Raw genomic sequence first — 20,474 nt, 5'->3', positions numbered from 1 at the left:
TAAAAGGTAAGTTCGACAAATTCGACACTAAATTTATAGGCACCAAAGAATTTGTCGTATAAATTTTATTATTAGATTATTGTAAAACAATATTTCAAGTAAACCAATAATTCATATAATCAAAACAAAAGCATCATAATATATCCTGGAAAATTACTTTTATGTTCAATAATCAAGATAAAGAAGTCAATGAGTTATAATTCAAATAACATAATTTTTTCATACTCACTTAGAGGTTGTGGGTTTGAGTCTCGTATCTTTGGTAAACAAAAAATCAAGATAAAGAATAAGCCAAATTAAAAAAACCAACTTAAATTTAGCTAGTAATTAATTCATTAGTCCGGTTAAGCAAGTATTAGAGGGTTTGAATCTCGTCTTTTGTATATAACAACTCAATTTTCAACGACAAATTTGTAAATAGAGCTTAGATCTGCGACGGATTAATATTTGACCTATCAAACTATTCGTGAGAACTGAGAAACCAAAATAAAAAAGAGTAGTCAAATTAATTAATTTCAATACGATACAATACTTAATATCAATAATATTTGTTTGATCAAAATTTTTTTTTTGGTCATATGTCTGTTATAAAGATATCGAGAACCGACGATGTCAACAGTCCACTCCTATATCCAAAACCGCCAATTTAAAAACCAGCCAAAAATCACTGAACCGGTCAAGAATGGATCAGTTGGATTGGACTGGACCGATTTTTACTGAACCACCCTATTTTGCTTGATTAAAAAAAAAAAAATCAAACAACACGCGTGAGCCCCCTCTTCCGCCAACCCCCCTCATTCGTGACATTCATTGCTCACTGCTCAGCTAAGAAAGGGAAAAGCAAAGCCCTCAAACCCAAAACCAAAACCCTATCTTCTTCAACGGTTCCACCGCCGCCGTCCGTGATTGTCGGCGCCTCCGAGGATTCCCTCTTTGCCCTGTCCCAAACCCAAACCCTCGGCTCGACGTCCATCCTCCTGTGGCTTCTGTGTTCGAGCTGCTCTCTGTCGTCTCGGCGCTCACTGTCGTCTCGCCGCTCTCCGTCACCCTCCACGGCTGTCGAAGGTTAGTGGCAGTGTTTATAAGGATTTTTCCTTTTATGCGCTGATCTGATTTATGATTTCTATAAATTTATGGCATTCAAATACTGTGCTATGTATTCTGTAGATGTTTGCACTTTAGGGCCTCGACTGTTTCTTCAAGAACTTGTGTTTTGAATTATTATGGTAGTGAACGAAGTGGTCTTGTTTATGTCGCTGCTTCTATGTGTTTATACTTTATACAGATTTTGCTGGCTAGTTCTTTCATTGTTATCAATATGAGCTGTTTATTTGTAAATTTGTTTTAGACACTGCGGTGATAAACTAGATGAGAATTGAGAAATATGGCACGCCATTTTGCGTCATACTCCCAAATCTCTCTCTCGGTTGAATTACGGTTAGATCGGCTGAATCAGTGAATTAGTAACTAGAGCGGTTTAATAAATTGTTCGGTTCTCAGAACCTTGGTTAAAGATAGGCTTGAAATACCCAGATCCGACTCGAAGTCCTACAACCATGATTCAAATCCGACCCGAAAACCAACTCCAAACCTGACATGTTTCCAGATTCCTCTGTTTAGTAATGTTCTAAAAATCGGACCGGATTAGTCGGTCGAATCGGTCAAACCACAAACCGGCGGTATTAACATTCGGTCAGGCATGAAAACTGCTGAAACAAAAACCGATAAAAAATCGCTAAACCGGCCCGGTTTGAAGGAAACGGCGTCGTTTGCAACTTTGGCCTACTGATTACTGAACTGAACCACTTCACTTCTCACTCCTCTCAGCCTATGTTCTGCTTGCCCGAATCATTCACTCTCCCTTATCCAACCCTAGCTACTCTTTTCGAGCCACTGCCGCCTCTCCGTCGAGCCATTGCCGCGTCCGTCCGTTGAGCTCGGCCGCCGTCCGTCCGTGTAGTCACTGCCCCCAAGTCTCCAACTCCCCTGCCCTCTTCTTCCGCGAGCTCTCCCCGTCCCCTACTCTCTGCATCTTCTTGCCATCGGCTTCATCTTCTTGCCATCGGCTTCATCTTCTTGCCGTCGTCTGGTCGGTGTCGTCCATCAATCAAGGGTCTGTGGGCGTCGTGTTCGAAGGTCAGTGAATGTCTTGCTCGCTTGTTCTTCGGTTGTTCAGTTGTTCTTCGTTTTTTTTCTACTTTTTTATGTTCTGTTTTTGTGATTAGCTCTGGTTTTGTGTGTTGCGATTTTATTGATTAATGAATGTTTTGTGATTAGCTCAGGTTCTTTACTGATTAATAGTTTTTTACTAATGTTATTAAACAGCATGGCAGTTAGATTACCTCCAGATACGGTGCCAAGAATTGGGAATCAGCAATATTTTTTTTATTTAGGATTTAGGATTCAATCAAGAATTGGCTTTGGTATTATTTAAGAGGAGATTGCTGTTTTTGGCACCTGTATCACTAAAAAGTATTTAAAAAACAATCGTGTATGAAGCTGAAAGTGAGTGACATATTGTTTTCCTGGGTAATTCAGTTTGCTGCATTGCATTACTAAGTATGTCTTTTCTAATGAATAAGAAAAAGATATGAATCGAACAGGTTCTCCTCTTGTGAATAGGTTTTGCACTTGACTATGGAATAGGTAACTGTTATTGTTGAAATTATGGCTTAGAATGGATTTGTTATGCTGCTGCTGCTATAAATTAATTTCTTTCTAGCTCTTGACCTCTTGTTAGGAAGTTTCACATGCCACATACTTAATTTTGTGTTGCATGTATTGCAAAGGGTACAATGAAGGTAGGCCGGTTAGCAAAGGAATTAGCAGCCGATGTAAATATTAAACGCAAAGCCAAAGGACTGCTTCCTCGTGTAACAATTAAGTGTCAATTTTAGTTGTGTCATTCCTTTAATAATTATTTGGCAAAAGAATTTCTCTTATTGCTCAAAAGAATTCCTTTTCTTAGCTAATATCTATACATGGAAAACATAATTTAAATAGTAATTTTGTACTTCTTTCTTTGTTGCAGCATTCTTATAACTCCTAAATGATATAAATATAGTGAAACACATTGTTTGAGTGAAAGTTTGGATCAATAAATTGCATAACCAAAATAATCTATCTGATTGCTGTGTATAATCTTTAGGCTATTTCTTGCGTTTTTCATTTACAAAAATAAGTTTATTTTTCTTTTTAAGTTTTACACTAGTTCTCACTCTTTAGTACTTGTTTCAAATGAATATAACTAAGTTGAAGTGAATTATTCATGTCACTGTATAAAGGTTCGAGCTGGAATAGTTGGATACCCTAATTTTGGAAAGTCATCATTGATAAACCGTGTACTAAAGTGAAGAATGTGCCCTGCAGCTCCAGACCAGGAGTTATCCTAATTGTTCATGAACTTGTATTTTGGTAAAGTTGAAATTAATGGCTTCTAATGTTGAGTACTTAACAAGTTTTTGCGAATTTTGATGATTGATGACAAATTTTCATGTTGGAATTTAATATTTAGATATTTCTTTTTACTATTTAATTTTTGAGTTTGTATTTTGATAAGATCATATAGTTTTGGTTGATGACATTTTATGCAGTGTTTTAAATTTGGAAGATATTTTAAGATTTATATTAGATTATAATTATATTTTAGGATGTTTATTTATACTTTATTTATTATTTTATTTTAAAACGGTTTTTCCGGTTGAATCACGGTTGGACTGGTTGGACCAGTGAACCAGTGACTAGAGCGGTTCGATGACCGGTCCGGTTCTCAGAATCTTGCTGTCAAGCTCCTTCCATGGCCGTTTAGAGCTTAGACGTACCTGTGGTTGGTCCCGCTAGAAGCAACGCATAAAAGAGTCACTGGACTTCCGATGAGACTTGGTGCTGCGGCACTTTGCAAATGATGTCTTGATTCTCCTAGCCGTGGCCCATTTTCTACTGATCCCTTGCTATTCCAATGAACCCAACCAAGAAGTTAACATTTTCCCACATTTTTCAAAGATGTTCCTCTCTCAGAGCCCTCAATCCTGGAAAGCAAGCCCATGCCCAAATGATAGTAACTGCTTTTGTGCCTAGCATCTATGTTACCAATTGTTTGCTTCAATTCTACTGTAAATGTTCCAATATGGCCTATGCATTCAATGTGTTTGACAGAATGTCACAAAGGGATATAATCTCATGGAACACCATGTTGTTTGGTTATGCTGGAGTTGGGAACGTGGGGTTTGCACAGTACTTGTTTGATTCAATGCCAGAGAGAGATGTGGTTTCTTGGAACTCTATGCTTTCGTGCTATTTACAAAATGGCACTAATCGAAAGACAATTGATATTTTTATTAGGATGAGATCACTGAGAATTCCACATGACTATGCTACCTTTGCTGTAGTTCTGAAAGCATGTTTAGGTATTGGAGACTATTGCTTAGGTCTTCAAGTGCACTGTGTTGCAATTCGCATGGGTTTTGATAACGATGTTGTAACAGCTAGTGCTCTAGTAGATATGTATTCAAAGTGTAAGAAGCTAGACAATGCTCTTCAAGTTTTCTATGAAATGCCCGAAAGAAATTTGGTATGCTGGAGTGCTGTAATTGCAGCCTGTGTTCAGAATGATCAGTTTATTGAGGGTTTAAAACTGTTTAAGGATACACTGAAAGCTGGTATAGGGGTGAGTCAATCAACCTATGCTAGTGCATTTAGGTCTTGTGCAGGATTAGCTGCATTCAAACTAGGTACACAATTGCACGGTCATGCTTTAAAATTTTCTTTTGGATATGATACTATAGTGGGAACTGCCACCTTGGACATGTATTCAAAATGCAACAGAATGTCTGATGCACGAAAGCTTTTCAACTCATTGCCCAATCCTACTCGGCAATCTTATAATGCCATTATTGTTGGATATGCTCGTCAAGACCAAGGTCTTAAAGCTTTAGAAAATTTTCAATCTTTACAGAGGTCACATCTTGGCTTGGATGAGATTAGTCTGTCTGGTGCTTTGACTGCTTGTGCAGCAATCAGAGGCCGGTTGGAAGGGATTCAGCTACATGGATTAGCAGTCAAATGTGGTTTAACGTTTGATATCTGTGTTGCAAATGCCATTTTAGACATGTATGGTAAGTGTGGAGATCTGATGGAAGCTTGTGTAATATTTGATGAGATGGAAAGAAGGGATGCTGTTTCTTGGAATGCAATCATTGCAGCTCATGAACAAAATGAGGAAATAGAGAAAACACTTTCACTCTTTGTTTCAATGCTGCGCTCAACAATGGAACCAGATGATTTTACTTATGGTAGTGTTGTAAAAACGTGTGCTGGTCAGCAAGCTTTAAACTATGGTATGGAGATTCATGGACAAATTATTAAGTCCGGGTTGGGGTTAGACAGTTTTGTTGGCAGTTCCCTTGTTGATATGTATTGTAAGTGTGGAATGCTAGAGGAGGCTGAAAAGATTCATTACAGATTGGAGGGGCAAACAACAGCTTCGTGGAATTCAATGCTTTCAGGATTCTCATCGCAAAAGCAAAGTGAAAATGCTCAGAAGCATTTTTCACAGATGCTGGAAATGGGTATCATACCTGACAACTTCACCTATGCTACAGTTCTAGATATTTGTGCTAATTTGGCTACTGTTGAACTTGGAAAGCAAATTCATGCTCAAATCTTAAAGCTACAGTTGCATTCAGATGTGTATATAGCCAGCACTCTTGTAGATATGTATTCAAAGTGTGGAAATATGCAGGATTCCAGACTAATGTTTGAGAAGGCACCTAAGAAGGATTATGTGACTTGGAGTGCTATGATTTGTGCATATGCATACCATGGTCTTGGAGAAGAAGCCATTAAATTATTTGAGGATATGCAGCTTTTGAATGTGAAACCGAATCATACAATTTTTATTTCAGTCCTCAGAGCTTGTGCGCATATGGGTTATGTGGACAGAGGGCTGCATTACTTCCAGAAAATGCAAAACTACTATGGTTTAGACCCACGGATGGAGCATTATTCATGTATGGTAGATCTTCTAGGGAGGTCCGGACAAGTAAACGAAGCATTGAAGCTTATTCAAAGCATGCCTTTTGAAGCTGATGATGTAATTTGGAGAACTTTGCTTAGCAATTGCAAGATGCAAGGGAATATAGAAGTCGCAGAAGCAGCAGCCAGTTCTTTATTGCAGCTGGACCCCCAAGATTCTTCTGCGTATGTCCTTTTATCTAATTTCTATGCTATTGTGGGGATGTGGGGTGAGGTTGCAAAAATAAGAAATATAATGAAGAATTATAAACTAAAGAAGGAGCCTGGTTGTAGCTGGATTGAAGTAAGAAATGAGGTACATGCGTTTCTTGTGGGGGACAAGGCACATCCAAGATCTGAAGAGATATATGAGCAAACTCGTCTACTTGTGGATGAGATGAAGTGGGATGGATATGTTCCAGAAATTGATTTCATGGTTGATGAGGAGCCAGAAAAACAAGATTCTTATGAGGGTCTCACAGTCACAGAACAGCAATTAGTTGCAGTGTGAGGTAATATAGAAAAGATTTTGATCCCTGCCTACAATAGCTTGATGGATATTTCTACACTTCTATGTGGTTATAAAGTTTTGGAAGAGGAAAAGAAATTGCCAGAGTTTGAAGATAAACTTAAAGCCAAGCAGGAAGGAGTTTATAGGCAATGCAATAGAAAATTCGAAACTGAAATTTAGTTGCTTGAAGGGAATCCAAGGAAGTTATAAGGTAAGATTTTGTTTATTATTTGTAGCTCTTTAGTTTCTGCCTGTAATGCTTCTAATGGCTGCTATCGCATATGAATTGTGTTGGTCTATTGACAAGCTCCTATGTGCTTTTTTTTTTGTTATGAACCATAGGTTTTGCTGATGTTCTAAAAGACTAAAACAACATGAAAATTTGCCTATTTTCTCTATGTTATCAAGCTGACCACCAAGACTGCAATTTTTGATACTTTAGCATATTGTATTTAAGCCCTCATTCTCATGGAATGCTAGAATTTTACTCAGCCATTTCTTGGGTTGACCATTACCTGGTGATAAGGAAACCACCATAGTGATGTTTCTACAGGTTCAATTTGTTTAGTACTACCTCACTCAAGACAGAAAGTACAGATTCATTGAAGTAAGAACTTTATTTGGAGAATGAGATGTTTGTCCATGTGCTGTTGCCCCTGAATATCTACAAATTACATTCTTGTGTTGATTGAGGATCATGTCCTGGATCCCTAACTCTTGAAGGAAGAATAAAGTTGCAATGCACTGTTCCTTGCTGGATCATTATAATTTCTCAAATTCCAGCACCCACTGTACATATTTTCTTAAAAAAGAAATGTGTAATTTATCTGTTGAGACATCAAAATTTTATCTGTGTAAACTAATACATGTGGTGTTTCCTGAAAACCCTACAAAATCTAATTCAGTTAACGTGATTTCCCTTAAATATTGTATTGAGTAATATATCTCGAATTCACCTTTTGAGGAAAAATAATGTCACTAAAATTAATAATGTCACCTGAGTTCTTGATACTAAAGGTTTTCAACGAATGGTCTAGTTAGTACAACAACATATTCACTGATCATGTTAGTTATTGTCATTTCAAAATGCATGTTGATTTCTTAACCTTTTTTTTTTCTATGTACTATAAATCTCGAAGTACTAGTTTTAAAACTGAGTGAGTTTTCCTTTCCTTGTTTATTTAATAACAGGGTAAGACTAGTTTTATGATATTTAAGTAGAAATAATTATGTCAAAGGACCTCAGATATGCAACAATAATGCTGAAGCAGGAAAGTCTGATATTATTATTCTGTAACATTTCAGCATTTATCACCTCCTATTATCAGCTCTTAAATCCCCCCCCCCCCCCCCCCCCACAAAAAAAATAACATGCTTAACTTTCCTACCAGAAAACTGAACCCTGAATAACAATCCACTTTTGCTTGACTTATCGTCAAGATGGGTTATATTTATGTACTTGTATGCAGAAAATGGAACTTAATGGTGCCAATACATCTCACTCTTGGCAAATAGAAAATCATCCAGAAAAGTGAATTGATAAACTGATAAATCCACAATTTTCAAAGTGGAGTTCACATGTTAAATCTCACACTAAAGTGTGATATTCTGTGTATACATTGCACAACCTGTTACATTGCTTCCATCAATCATCAATGCATAGAAGGAAAGGCAATTAGTTATGTAAGCCTTTTAGAACCATTTAAAGAGGTAATAGTATTGGAAGAACAAGAGTTTTGAGAAGCTTTTTTCCTGCTCAACTTCCCAATGCTACATTTTGTTTACAACAGAATCAAGTGTCCAAGTTGTTCTCTTGCTTACCCCTGTTTCCATTCCCTTGTTTGACCTCTTTTTGATTCTGACAGCCTGCGTAAGATCAACCAGTAAAACTCACCGCATTAGACTCTAAAAAAGAAATAATATTAATATTTAAAAACCTCAATTGTTGCAAGACATGGTTTAATGGACTTCAAAACTCACATTTGGTTGCAACTTAATGCATAATCCATCCTACTTTTCTTTCTAATCAATCATAATGCAGGCAAAATTAACTGCAACAAAATGGTGCAAAGCACACATTACATACCCTTTTTCATCTTCTTATCCTTGATGCTGCTAGAGACCGCCATGAGACTGTTCGCATGCACAACAAACTGTATGCGGTTGGGAAGCACACTATAACGATACCAAACATATTTGAGCAGCACTCCACTGACATTATATATGTAGAACACTATTTCATTATTTGAAGGACGACATCTTCCAATAATATCCCCATTAGCAGATAAGCACAGAGCCTTAAAGAAATTGAGAGGAATCACACAGAGTAGGGTCCAAGACGACTGCACTTTGTATTCTTTCATCACCCATATCTCAGTTTTATCCTCTACATACGAATACAAATACAAGGCTAGGCACCCTCCTAGCTGGACAATACCGGGTCTAAACATGTCTCTTTTTATCGCTTCTATCTTGGAGAAATTTCTTTCCTTCAGATCAAAGACAAGAATGGCATCCAAGACCCCATAAGTAGACCAATGAATAGCCCCGTTACAGAACACCCCATAAGGTTTCAACTTAGACAAATTCAATGATTTGGGGAGTTCAGCATCAAGATTAATCCATGAATTGCTTCCCAAACAACACAAATCAAAATGGTTTTTGCCGTCTTTACCCTTATATGCTACAACTACTACATAGTCATCTTGTGACGCATCGTAACCAAAGCCATATAGAAGCGCAAAGAACTCACCATTGCTTGTTGCGGTATTATCGATATGAGAGTATGAGATTGTTTTGCTGGAACCAGTGAGCGGGTTCCATTGTATAAGAAACTGTGGTTTGCCATGTAAGAGTACGAACCCTCTGCAGGAACCAAGAAGATGGTATACAGGTGGTGCCTTCTTGTAAATGGGAGAGATCGCTCTTGTATTGTCATGGAGCAGTGCGTCGAGGTCAACGGAGTAAGCTTGAGATTTGTCTTGGAGGAAGAGGCATGTATGGGAGGGTGCGAGAGAGTGATCAAGATGGGATTTTGCAAAATGGGGATCGGAAATGAGTGTGTTCCATAGCTTCGAAACGAACCTGAGGCGCGCAAGATGTTTGATGGGGATCCTCAGAAAGATTTCTTCTATCAGCTCGAGAGGAAGGAGGTCGTTGATGCTCTGGAGCTTCTTCTCCATGCTCGATTGCTCCATTGATTGGTTCGTTAGGGTTCTTGGCAGGGAAGAAGATTCACATGCCCTTTCCCTCAAGCCGTTTAAAGAAGACGAGGATTTTCCCGCGTTTTCGTTTTTCTTTTCAGTTCCCACTTCCCAGGTCTTTTGAAACAAAAAATAACGGAATAATGCAACTTTGGAAACAGTTATTTTAGAGAAGTGTTGAAGCAATTTAGGCTAATTTTGTTTATATATATGAATGGGAATGGTTTGTTGTGTATTGTTATTGGGAGGGTAGGGTTGGTGTTGTTTTTTTAATATGAAGTTATTTTTTTTAAAATTGTTATTAAGTATATTAAACGGTTTGATTTGTTGAGGAACCAAGAGTAATACGAAATTGAAGAGTCCGATTTCAGTAGAGACAATTTTTTTGGACACCATATAAATTGATGGATTTGATTTTCGTGCAATTTTTTTTTTCAAATTCAAAGATAAATTTTTTAGTTAGATTTGTGAAAAATTTGGAAGTGAAAAAGATGGAATGTGATGAATAAAAAGATTTTTTTGGAATATGCAAGAGAGAATTTGTGGTGGCTTTAGCGTATACACGACACATATTGATGATATAAATATGATCGTCTAATTTTAATATTTAATTCTGATGATTCGATTTTTATAATTCTAATCATAATCCTAACTATTTAATTTGTACTCAATTGTCTACACTTAGTATAATATTGGAGTAAACTTGTCAGAAAAATCTTATGTGACCGTTATCGGCGCTGATGTGATGAAGTTGATGGTGTTGAATGTGCACTTCCAAAACCATTGACAATTGTAGATTATTGGAGAAACTGAACGCCAACTTCAAATGATACAGCTTCTAGAAAGCATTGGTTTGGAATTGAAAAAGTTGAAGAAGCTATTAGTGAACTCCAACAAGCTCCTCTTTCTTTGAGCCTCCACTTCACACCTCACCTCTCTTAAGGTGCTCGACGCCTGCCTCGACTGCCTTCACTCCCTCCTCGACAGCCTCGAAAACCTCGTCAGCCTCGAAACCCTCAACATCAGCCTTTCACTTCCTCTGCTCTCTCCCTTGCTCCGTTGGCCTCCTCTTCTCTCTCATCGAGCTTGACATCAGTTACAACAGGATCACCTTATTTTTTTCCATTGTCTGCCTCAACAAGCTCTAGAAACCCTGCATATGTTGATGGTAATCCCTTTATGTCGCCGCTACTGAAAATGGTGGAGCCATAAAAGGGTATCTCTGCTAAAAAGCAGGAGTAGTGGGAGCCATGAAGAACAAGAAACTTTTATAATGACAAATTAATGAAATTATATATCCTTCAATTCTTTTTTTTTTATATTTTTTTTAGTGTCATTTATAAAATTAATAATAAAATATTATATTTTATTTTTTTAAATTAAAAAAATTGAGAGAATTTATTTTTATTATTATCCTCAACACCTATACAATTTAATTTAATTAACGTGGTTTTTCTTAAAAAAAAATATTGTCTTGATACTTTGATAATAATATATCTCAAATTTAAAATCATATTATTAATTTAAGAATGAAAAAAAAAATTCACCTTTTGAAAAAAAATAATGTCACTTTAAAATTAATAATGTCATTCTAATTTAATAAAATTTAATGTACTTTAAATTATTCAACTCTCATCTAATTTTATCTTATCTAATATCATAAGAAATTGCTAACTTTTAGCATTCTTGCTATAAAAACACAAAATGTTATTTTTACAAAAAAAGTTATAAAATTAATTAGTAGATATTTTATATTTATGTATATTATTTGTAGGCTCATCCTTAAACGCTCTTTGCTAAATATGGAGTGCTGCACACCTTGTGAATTCGTAAATCTAAACTCTCCATTTATTATATTTTATTTGAATGGTCTGGATTTAAAAACGTAACCTGTTAATCAGGTTAATCATTTTTTGATAAGTTTTAGATTTTTTTTGTAAGTCTCAGGTATTGGGCTGAAGTTCAAAATAAAAAAAATAGTATATAAATATTAAAAACAATATGTCTGTAAAAAAATTATTGGACTTTAGAATTAAAATAAATAATACATAAAAAATAAGTTGAAAATTCATGTACTAAATCTAGAAAAAAAGATATATTGGAATCTTAAAAAAAATAATATTAAATATATATTATGTATATAATATTAAAATTTAAATAAATTTTGTTTTGTGTGAAATAAAATTATAATATTAAATATAAACACAATGCTAAAAAATTTTGTATTTTATATATATATATTATATGTATATAATATTAAAATTTAAATAAATTTTGTTTTATGTGAAATAAAATTATAATATTAAATATAAACACAATGATAAAAAATTTTGTGTTATATATATATAATTTTATTTTGTGAGAAACAAAATTAAAACATTAAATATAAACAGAATGATAAAAAATTTTGCATTATACTAATTTAATTAAAAAAATATATATACAACGTAAAAAGCAAACAAACATATAATAATTTTATTTTGTGCGAAACAAAAATTCATATAAGTTTTTATTAACAATTTTTTATTGAAATATGTCATTTTACTATATTTATAATATATTATTTGGGATAATTATATTATTTTAGTTAATATATATTATTTAAAAAAATATTTAAAATTTATTATTTTGTATTAAGAATATTATTAAAAATATATTATTAGTTTTTCTTAAAATAATACTTTCTTTTCTTTGGTTCAAATACTACGACAATAAATTTTTTTTTAACGTAACTGCGTCTACTCAATAAATATTATATTTATTTATTTTTATATTGTATGTAAAATAAATAATTAATGTTTAAAAAGTTAATAAAAAAAGTATTATTTTTTTTACCAACTTTTAGGTGAATATAGAGACTATGTCATTTGAGCTATAATTCGTTGGCAAAGAAAGAAATACTCTTAATTATATATTAAATAAAATAATTATTTATTAGACTCATTCTTATACAAATAAAAATTTTTCTTAGTTTTATATATGTAATATTTTATACCAATTAGTTTCAAAATTTAATTATTTTTTGAATAAATTAATAAAAATAATACAAATAATTGTTTAAATATAATTGTATTTTAATTTTTCATTCTATTAGGTACACGTTGAGGATAATTTGAAATAAAAGATAATGGACTTGTTGTAACTGTCATGTATTTTGTGCTTTGATTGCGTTGTCATCTGAGAATCATGGCGCCTTCATGGAGACCGGGTTCTTCTACAGAATCAGTTTTACGTTTGGAGTTTGCCAACCAGCAGTAGCGACAGACAGCGTCTTCCTTTTCTATGGCAGCAATTTTTCGGGCTTTGAAGGTTCATTTATGGTAGATGTGGGATGGGGTGGGTTCAAGAGCGTCAAAATCTGTGGCTAGACAGAACAATAGTAGAAGCACCTGTTAGCAAACAAAACAGTGAAAATGCTTGAAGACATCACATCAACAATAACAGAATAACGGAGGAAGTCGATCAAATTTTTCTGAGTACTTTTCTGGTGTAAAGACAGTCCTGTGTTAAACGAGCAAATTAGTTTTTTTTGTTAGTGCCGGTTTGTTTGTTCAGCACATGACAAAAAAAATAACAATAATAAATAAATTTAATTTACCTAATTACTTTTGATAGCAGGTTAACTTTTAAAGAGTGTTGCACTCCCTACTTTGCCTAGAGTGCACTAACTTTCGCCATTATTTGTACATATTAATTTATATATTTTCAATTAAATAATTATTAATAAAAATAATCAAACATTCTAAAATAAAAATAATTAATGACTAATTTTATTGTCTAAGTAGTATATTTAATAAATATCTCATTTTAATTCTTTTTAGTTTAAATTGATTTTGTTTAAGTTAGATTGGATTTAAATTTTAAATAAGGTAAAGATTAGGGCGTACAGTTATTTTCATGTAGAATTAATAGTTAAGAATTATTAGATGATAATTTAGTCAAATTTATCCAATCATTTATAAAATTTTCTCAAATATTAACTTTACATACCAACAATTTTGTATGCGAGTTTTTACTTTTAAACAATTCTATAAAAACATGAAAATTAAAAATATAATTTGTTAGACTTGGCGCCCAAGAATCAGCCACAAGTGTCGTCCATGGAGCTGTACTCACTTTCAAAGCGCCTCCGCCACTTCACCGCCGCACCTACTCAGCCCATCCGTCTCTCCTCCGACAAGTCATACCTCAACGGTCGCACCGACACCTCGCGGCTCTTGGAATCACATCGCTGCTCCGTCGTCTCCGATCCTCAAGTTCCGGTGAGTTCCTATAGTTCCGCCTTTTACCCCAAACGAACACGCAATTGTTTTCTATTAGGGTTTGTGATCGACACACAATCATAAATTCAGATTGCGTATCAACTAACATACGATGCAAAGAACCCTAGAAATGATCCACATTATTAAGCCAACATTTGCATGTCTGCTTAAAAAAAATAAGTGAAAAATATGATCTTAAAGGTAGACTATATGCTAGCTGAAAAAGTTTGTTGGATATATATCATACGTGTTTGCTTTGGTTACTTAAACTTTCTTTTTTTGTGGTTTGTGTGTATGCAACATATAATTGTTCATCTCTTTTAGCTAAAAATGGTAAATTGACGTATTGAAAATTTAATTATCTTGTATTCATACAACTTTTGATTATTTTACTATAAAAAAGATTGATTCTTTGCTATGGAAATTTTAATCATTTAATGGTTAATTATTTGATTAAATGAAAGAATATGTAACACATGTAGATATACACAAATATATTGGCTGATCTGTGGTGTTAATTATAATATAGTATATGGGAAAGTGATATTGTTATTTTCGAATTTGATATTAGAACACCTCTTTTGTATGTTTATTATTTTATTCCTCAAAGTGATGGAAGAACTGTTTTGTTGTGAGAATAATTTAGAATTAACACATAGTATAAAAATGACATTATCAATTATGGAGCTAAAGTATTCGCTCTCAAAACTATTTCATCTCTCAGTATGTCACAGTTTATGGCTTTATTTTTTTATGTTTTAGAGAAGGGAGTGGGATGCTGACATATTACTCAACATTCTGTTCCGGCTGGATGTGAAGTCATTGACTCGTTTCAAGTGTGTTTGCAAAGATTCGCAACACAACCTTGGGAGCCCTTTATTCCTGAAAAATTATGTGCAAAATAGTGTGCTGAGATTAACCGGTTTCATCGTTCAGCCAGATATGTACCTGATCCAATCTAGCTACATCCGCGTGGAGACAAGTGGAACCAATATGTGGGAGATGTTCCTAGGTGGTCTTCCTGAAGATGTTCATATCTTGGCATCATGCAATGGCTTGCTCTGTTTCTATAGCATTTCACAAGAACCAGCTTTATATATATGCAACCCTGCAAACAAACAATGTCTTAAGTTGCCGCCATCTAGCGGCGAATACATAAGCATTGGAATTGCTTTTGACTATGAAGGAGGATCCATTGACAGTGCCACCAACTCTGCCAAGTTCAAGTTAGTTAAAGTTGTTAATGCTCAACCAATGATTTCTACTGACTTGAGATTTCAAATTTATTCGTCGGAAACAAGATCTTGGAAGATGTCAAATGCAACCTGTGAAGGCGGGATATTGTTGAAGAATAAAGGAATTTACTTAAGAGGTGTCTTATATTGGCTCGGCAAATGCAAAAGAATACTGGTTTTTGATGTTCGGACCGAGTTAGCGTTGTGGATTCTTAGGCCTCGTGCTGCCAAAGATACTTGTTCGTCGTCATCATGCATCGGAGAGTCTAATGGCACACTGCATTATGTCTCACTGACAAAAACATTAGGTCTTCGTGTGTGGAGTCTTCAGCATTATTTTGGAGAATGGACTCTTGAGTACAAGATGTCTTTTGAGGATTTTAAAGAACAATGTGAAAGTACTTTTCCCAATTTTTTAGTTGATAAATCGGCAGTAACTCCTCTAGCCTTCAAAGACTGGGTGTTGCCGCTGCTAATTCGTGGTAAAGATCAAGTAATTGTCTATGATTTTAAGAACGGAAAGATGACTTGGGCGTGCAGCTTGAAACGTTATGACCTAGGTGCAACAGTGTTTTCTCATTCCATGAGCTTGGTTCCATTGAATGATGCATAGCTTGGTTCCATTCTGCGCCCATTTCTTTTGGTTTTGTATTAGCATTTTTTTTTATACATAAAAGAAAGCGGAGATTTCTTTGTACTTATTATGGCTTATTATGATGATATTATTTTCTGCAGTTTGCTGTTGTTATTAATCCTGTGTTAGCTAATGCATATGGACCATCTTTGTTTGCAATGAATGATTTAGATGTGTGGTAGAAAAACTTCATGAGAAAATTTTGAAAGGGGACAAAAATTCAAGAGGAATGGATATTTTTCTTTGGTGTCTAAGAGGAACGGATATGAAATCAAATTCTATGAGATCATTCAAGCTGAGGAATTAACTTCTGCCCCTAACTATTTTTTCAATATATTATTTGGAATGTGATCCGTTTATTTCTTTTTAAATAAGTTTATCTCCTTAATAATAAATATTATAAATTTTCATTTTGGTGCCTAAGTTTTCAAATGTTTGCTTCAATTTTGTTTATTGGCAACATCTAATATGCAAAAGGGTTTTTAGATTGAAAAAGGATATACCTATCATATGGTTTGGGAAAGAAAAATGTGTTGTCAAAAGTCAAAACTAGTTTCAGGAATCAAGAGAAAGGATCCATATACTCTCGGTGGGAGTAAAATTTTGATTCAAGACCAGAAAACAAAATTTGATTACTACATAATGATTTGCATCACAATTTACAATCCCATTACCAATGGCACCTCCCCAATTCCCTTCTGATAAGTGATAACTCAATTATAGACCGAAATCAACATTCACATCCTTGAAAAACTGAAAAGCCACAGCTGAAACCAGTACAACAAGAAACGATTTGAACAAGAACTTAAAACCAAGAACTCCGGCATCTATTCTCCTCACTGACCCGGCATCCGGCAGAGAATCCCCAACCTTGGTTTTATTATCATTCGCAGAAAAATTCATCCAACACCTGTCCGCCTGGGAAATTAAAATAGGAGCGATAATTAGAGTGTAGCTGAATTCAACTTTTTCTAGGTTCTTGAGATTATTGTACTTTGAAAATTTTTAAATTCTTTTAGCTCAAATTCTCAATGCTCACATCTTAAACTGCTATGAACATAAAAAATTGAGTTCACAATAATGATAACAAGATCAATGTTCTTTTTTTATTCGATATATATAGTAACGATATTATATAACAGTAATTGGAAACATTGAAAGGGGACTGAAAAAGTAGACCTAGTAACATTCGGCATCAAATATTCAGGAGTTTTTCTTTCCATTAGAATGATATTTTATGGCAAGTGAAAATGACTTGAGGCAATATCTAGAGGAAACAATTTTCACTTCAAAATATATTGATCAAATTTCACATATAAGATACTTGTAATTATAAAAGGTTATTCAACATATGACATATCCCCCTTAGAGGTAATGAACAAATAAGAAACAAGTTCAAAAAAGTCTGAAGTACTCACCTCATAGTCATTCGCTGACGAAGCATTAGATTCTGGAAAAATACCATTTGCAGCCTGCTTTAGCTTTACCGCCAAAAATTTGTTCTCACTTGCTAAGGAAGAAAGCTGCAGATAAAATGCAAATATTTTCATATTTAAACAAGCAAGGAACTATACCTTAAGAACTTAATATATTTAGTTTGCCTTTAGCTAAGCTTGAATTCTTAATACCAAACTATCTTCTTTGCTGATCCAAAAAAAATTCAAGCAGATTTGGTATAGTCTTTTGCTCTTCTTTTTTACTTCTTCAATTAAACAACTTGAATGTTTTAACAAATAAATATTCTATCAACTCAAACATCCCTTGAGCCAAGTACACTACTACTAAATTTTGTTCCTCTGAATTTTTATTTAACAAAATTTAATGGAACTCCATGGACCAAATAAGTTCTTTTTTGTTTAATTTTTCTTGGGGAAAAAAGGGGGTCAATCTTCAAGACAGTAGAAAATCAGAGAGAGAGGGAAAAGAGTTTCCTCATTCACTTGTTACTCACAAACTGACAACAAACAAAGCATCACAAACTGCAATGTTCACTTATGATGCTACACAGAACAGTCAATACCATTCAAAATCTTACTCGTTTCTGCTGATTGATGCTATGAATAATGAAATTAAATATCACGCAGGCAAGAGACCTAGCAGCGTACGATATGCCCTGCTATGACAGGTCATGATGGTTTTATGAGTTAGTTGCATGGCTTTACCTGCTTATTAAGACGTTCTCTTTCAAGAGCAATCTGTGTTATCAAATTCTGGAAAATCATTGTCCGCTTTCTGATGTCCTTTGCAGTTGCCACTTTGGCTTCCTCCACCAGGTGCAATGATCCCTCCAAGCATTCCAATCTGTTTCGCAAGAAGCTTAGCTCCTCATTCAACTCTGCGTTAGTTTCGGATATTATGATACACTTGTCCTCCGCACTGTCAGCCCGTATCTCAGCTTTAGAAACCTTCAACTTCAGATCCTCTATCACAAGCTCCATATCTTTAATTGTGGAACATAACATACTTTGCTTCTCCTGACTAGCTTCAACAGATGCGACTGCTTGCTGGAGTCGTAAATCATATTCCTTTAATTGCTTCTCAAGTGGTTCTACATTCTCAGATGTGCAACCGCCATCTTTCGGAAGAGCCAGGTTTTGATTGAGTTCGGAGTTATTCTCCGACGATAACATATGTTCAGATTCTGCAGCTTTAGCTCGACTTTCTGCATTAGATAGTTTTTCTTTCAGCTCAAAAACAAGGTTTTCCATGTCTCTTATTTCGGAACACATTGCAGTATACTGTTTCTGATATTCATCAGCAGAGGCCTTTGTATTCAGGAGCTGAGATTCATATTCTTTTAGCTGCTTTTCAAGTGAAGACACCTTATCCGAATTGCCGCTTTCAAGCTTAGCTCTGAGCTCAGATTCTCTCTGATTTAAACCATTCAAATTGAACTGAGAAATCTGGAGCTTGCCTAACAGGTCTACTGAAATTCCCATCAAGATCTCACGTGCATTGTCTGCCTCAAACCATCTTTCACAAACATCAGCAGCTTCTTCCTCCGCATGAATTAGCTCTTGCTCTAAAGAAGCTATCCTAAGCTTTAGCGTTTCTTCAATTTGTCTTGACTTATTGATATTCTTCTCAAGATCCATTTCACTTGCTAAAGATTTCTCCAACATCCTCAGAATATGTCTTTGTTGCTCAATTGTTTGCATGTTTATTCCTGTTTTGACATCCGAAGAGTGGTCATCCTCTGGGATTTTCACACCCTCTTCGGCATTACCTGTTCCATGGAAATCAATAAAAAAAATATACATCAGAAACGGATAATTATATAAAAAAAATTATTCTTATTGGTCACACATTGACACATTCATGAAGAAGTAACAAGTTTGAGCCAATCAGTTCGATGGTCTTAATGGTTCTTCTTAATTCTTTTTTTTCCTCTGATAAAATAATAATCAACCAAATTAATTCATGAGAGGAATTCCCTCTGAAATTGTACAAACAACTTCATATGGAAATTGAAGTGGACCCCTTATAAGGAAGGAGACAAAAATATGAAAGAAAAAATCCTAACCACTTCAAAAAAACCACAATTTCTATAAATACATAAGAAAAGTCAATTGATAAATGTGTAAACAACCAATAAGGAAGAATAGAAACAAAATCAATCAATAAGATTCTCTATCCTTACCACTTTCTTCTCTCTTATAAGAAGACAAAGTCCTCTGAAAATTAGTAGATTGCTTCTTAATCTCAGAGAACTGCTCCTCAGATTGCTTGAACCCTTCCTCAGAAACTTCCAACCGGTTCCTCCAAATGCTGCTGCTAGAAGACACAAACTGCTCAGCTTCAACAATCTCAGCATGAAGGGTCCCCAAAAACACACCCAATTCCCTCACCTCAGAATCCAACACTCCACACAACAGATCAAACTCAAGCCCCTTCTCAGCACATTCCATGTCCATTACCATTCCATCAATGCCATTTTTTTCCAAAATCATTGTCTCCAATTCACACTCAAGGGTCTCCAAGTTCATCACAAAGATGCCCAAGTTTGTAACTTTCTCTGAGAAACATGCAAGATTCAGCTCCAGCCTCATCAGCATTGTGGAAACAGCAAAATGTAGATCATAATCATCTTCTCCACTCTGAGTATCCATGGTTCTAAAAAAGGAACACTCCAAAACTTGTTGTTCTTCTCCCGGAACCTGAGTTCGAACTCAAAAACCCAATAAAAATGTCAGATTTTGAAGCCACATAGTGAAAATTTGTTGGAAGGGACGAAAATAGAATAAATAAACAAATTGGGAGAAAAATTTGAATGACAAATTTTTAGAACTGAGACTATTGAATGGAGTAGAACTATACCGATTGAAAAGTGCAAGAAACGGGGGGATTCGGAGATAGAAAGTTAGTGGATTTCGATCGAAATCATGAATTTGGAAGATTCACAGTACGGTTAATCCCTACTTGCAAAATCAAAGACAGAAACACGAACACACTGCACTTCTAAAACGCAGCGTTTTGCTTCCGAAAATGTTTTTTTTTCCTCTTTAATTTAGTATACTATACATTTTCGAAAAATAAAAATTGTTTCAAAAAAACGTCAATCTATAATTATTAATTGGTGAATGCTATGGTGCCTTTAAAATTGTACATAACTTATCA

The 20,474-nt window shown here is 34.7% G+C and overlaps 4 protein-coding genes across 10 annotated transcripts; 2 read left to right on the top strand and 2 right to left on the bottom strand.

Annotated features, from left to right (window-relative positions):
• Positions 1-500: 500 nt before the first annotated feature.
• LOC112744672 (pentatricopeptide repeat-containing protein At3g02330, mitochondrial) lies at positions 501-7,448 on the top strand. 6 transcript variants are annotated; one of them, XM_025794368.2, is made up of 3 exons: positions 501-2,136; positions 3,730-6,734; positions 6,866-7,448. In XM_025794368.2, the coding sequence occupies exon 2, from the start codon at positions 3,959-3,961 to the stop codon at positions 6,521-6,523; it is 2,565 nt and encodes an 854-aa protein (XP_025650153.1). In that variant the 5' UTR covers positions 501-2,136; positions 3,730-3,958; the 3' UTR covers positions 6,524-6,734; positions 6,866-7,448. The 6 variants fall into 6 exon arrangements, with proteins under 6 accessions (XP_025650153.1, XP_025650154.1, XP_072071355.1 ...); XM_025794369.2 differs by having other exon boundaries at positions 3,285-6,734; XM_072215254.1 differs by having other exon boundaries at positions 2,790-6,734.
• A 617-nt stretch (positions 7,449-8,065) lies between these two features.
• Positions 8,066-9,909, bottom strand: LOC112744671 (F-box/kelch-repeat protein At3g23880-like). The gene is made up of 2 exons (XM_025794365.2): positions 8,610-9,909; positions 8,066-8,389 (listed from the first exon to the last, which is right to left on the bottom strand). Exons 1-2 carry the CDS (start codon positions 9,718-9,720, stop codon positions 8,316-8,318), a joined length of 1,185 nt encoding a protein of 394 aa, XP_025650150.1. The 5' UTR covers positions 9,721-9,909; the 3' UTR covers positions 8,066-8,315.
• A 3,898-nt stretch (positions 9,910-13,807) lies between these two features.
• On the top strand, positions 13,808-15,974 carry LOC112744670 (F-box protein At5g49610). Its single transcript, XM_025794363.2, has 2 exons — positions 13,808-13,988; positions 14,751-15,974. Exons 1-2 carry the CDS (start codon positions 13,827-13,829, stop codon positions 15,834-15,836), a joined length of 1,248 nt encoding a protein of 415 aa, XP_025650148.1. The 5' UTR covers positions 13,808-13,826; the 3' UTR covers positions 15,837-15,974.
• Positions 15,975-16,430: 456 nt separating this feature from the next.
• On the bottom strand, positions 16,431-20,338 carry LOC112744669 (WPP domain-interacting tail-anchored protein 1). 2 transcript variants are annotated; one of them, XM_025794361.3, is made up of 5 exons: positions 20,175-20,338; positions 19,498-20,014; positions 18,020-19,083; positions 17,276-17,380; positions 16,431-16,775 (listed from the first exon to the last, which is right to left on the bottom strand). In XM_025794361.3, exons 2-5 carry the CDS (start codon positions 19,964-19,966, stop codon positions 16,575-16,577), a joined length of 1,839 nt encoding a protein of 612 aa, XP_025650146.1. In that variant the 5' UTR covers positions 19,967-20,014; positions 20,175-20,338; the 3' UTR covers positions 16,431-16,574. The 2 variants fall into 2 exon arrangements, with proteins under 2 accessions (XP_025650146.1, XP_025650147.1); XM_025794362.3 differs by having other exon boundaries at positions 19,498-20,025; positions 20,175-20,321.
• Positions 20,339-20,474: the final 136 nt, after the last annotated feature.

Source organism: Arachis hypogaea, chromosome 14, assembly GCF_003086295.3.
Source record: "Arachis hypogaea cultivar Tifrunner chromosome 14, arahy.Tifrunner.gnm2.J5K5, whole genome shotgun sequence".
NCBI lineage: Eukaryota > Viridiplantae > Streptophyta > Magnoliopsida > Fabales > Fabaceae > Arachis > Arachis hypogaea.
This window is presented reverse-complemented; position numbering and strand designations above follow the sequence as displayed.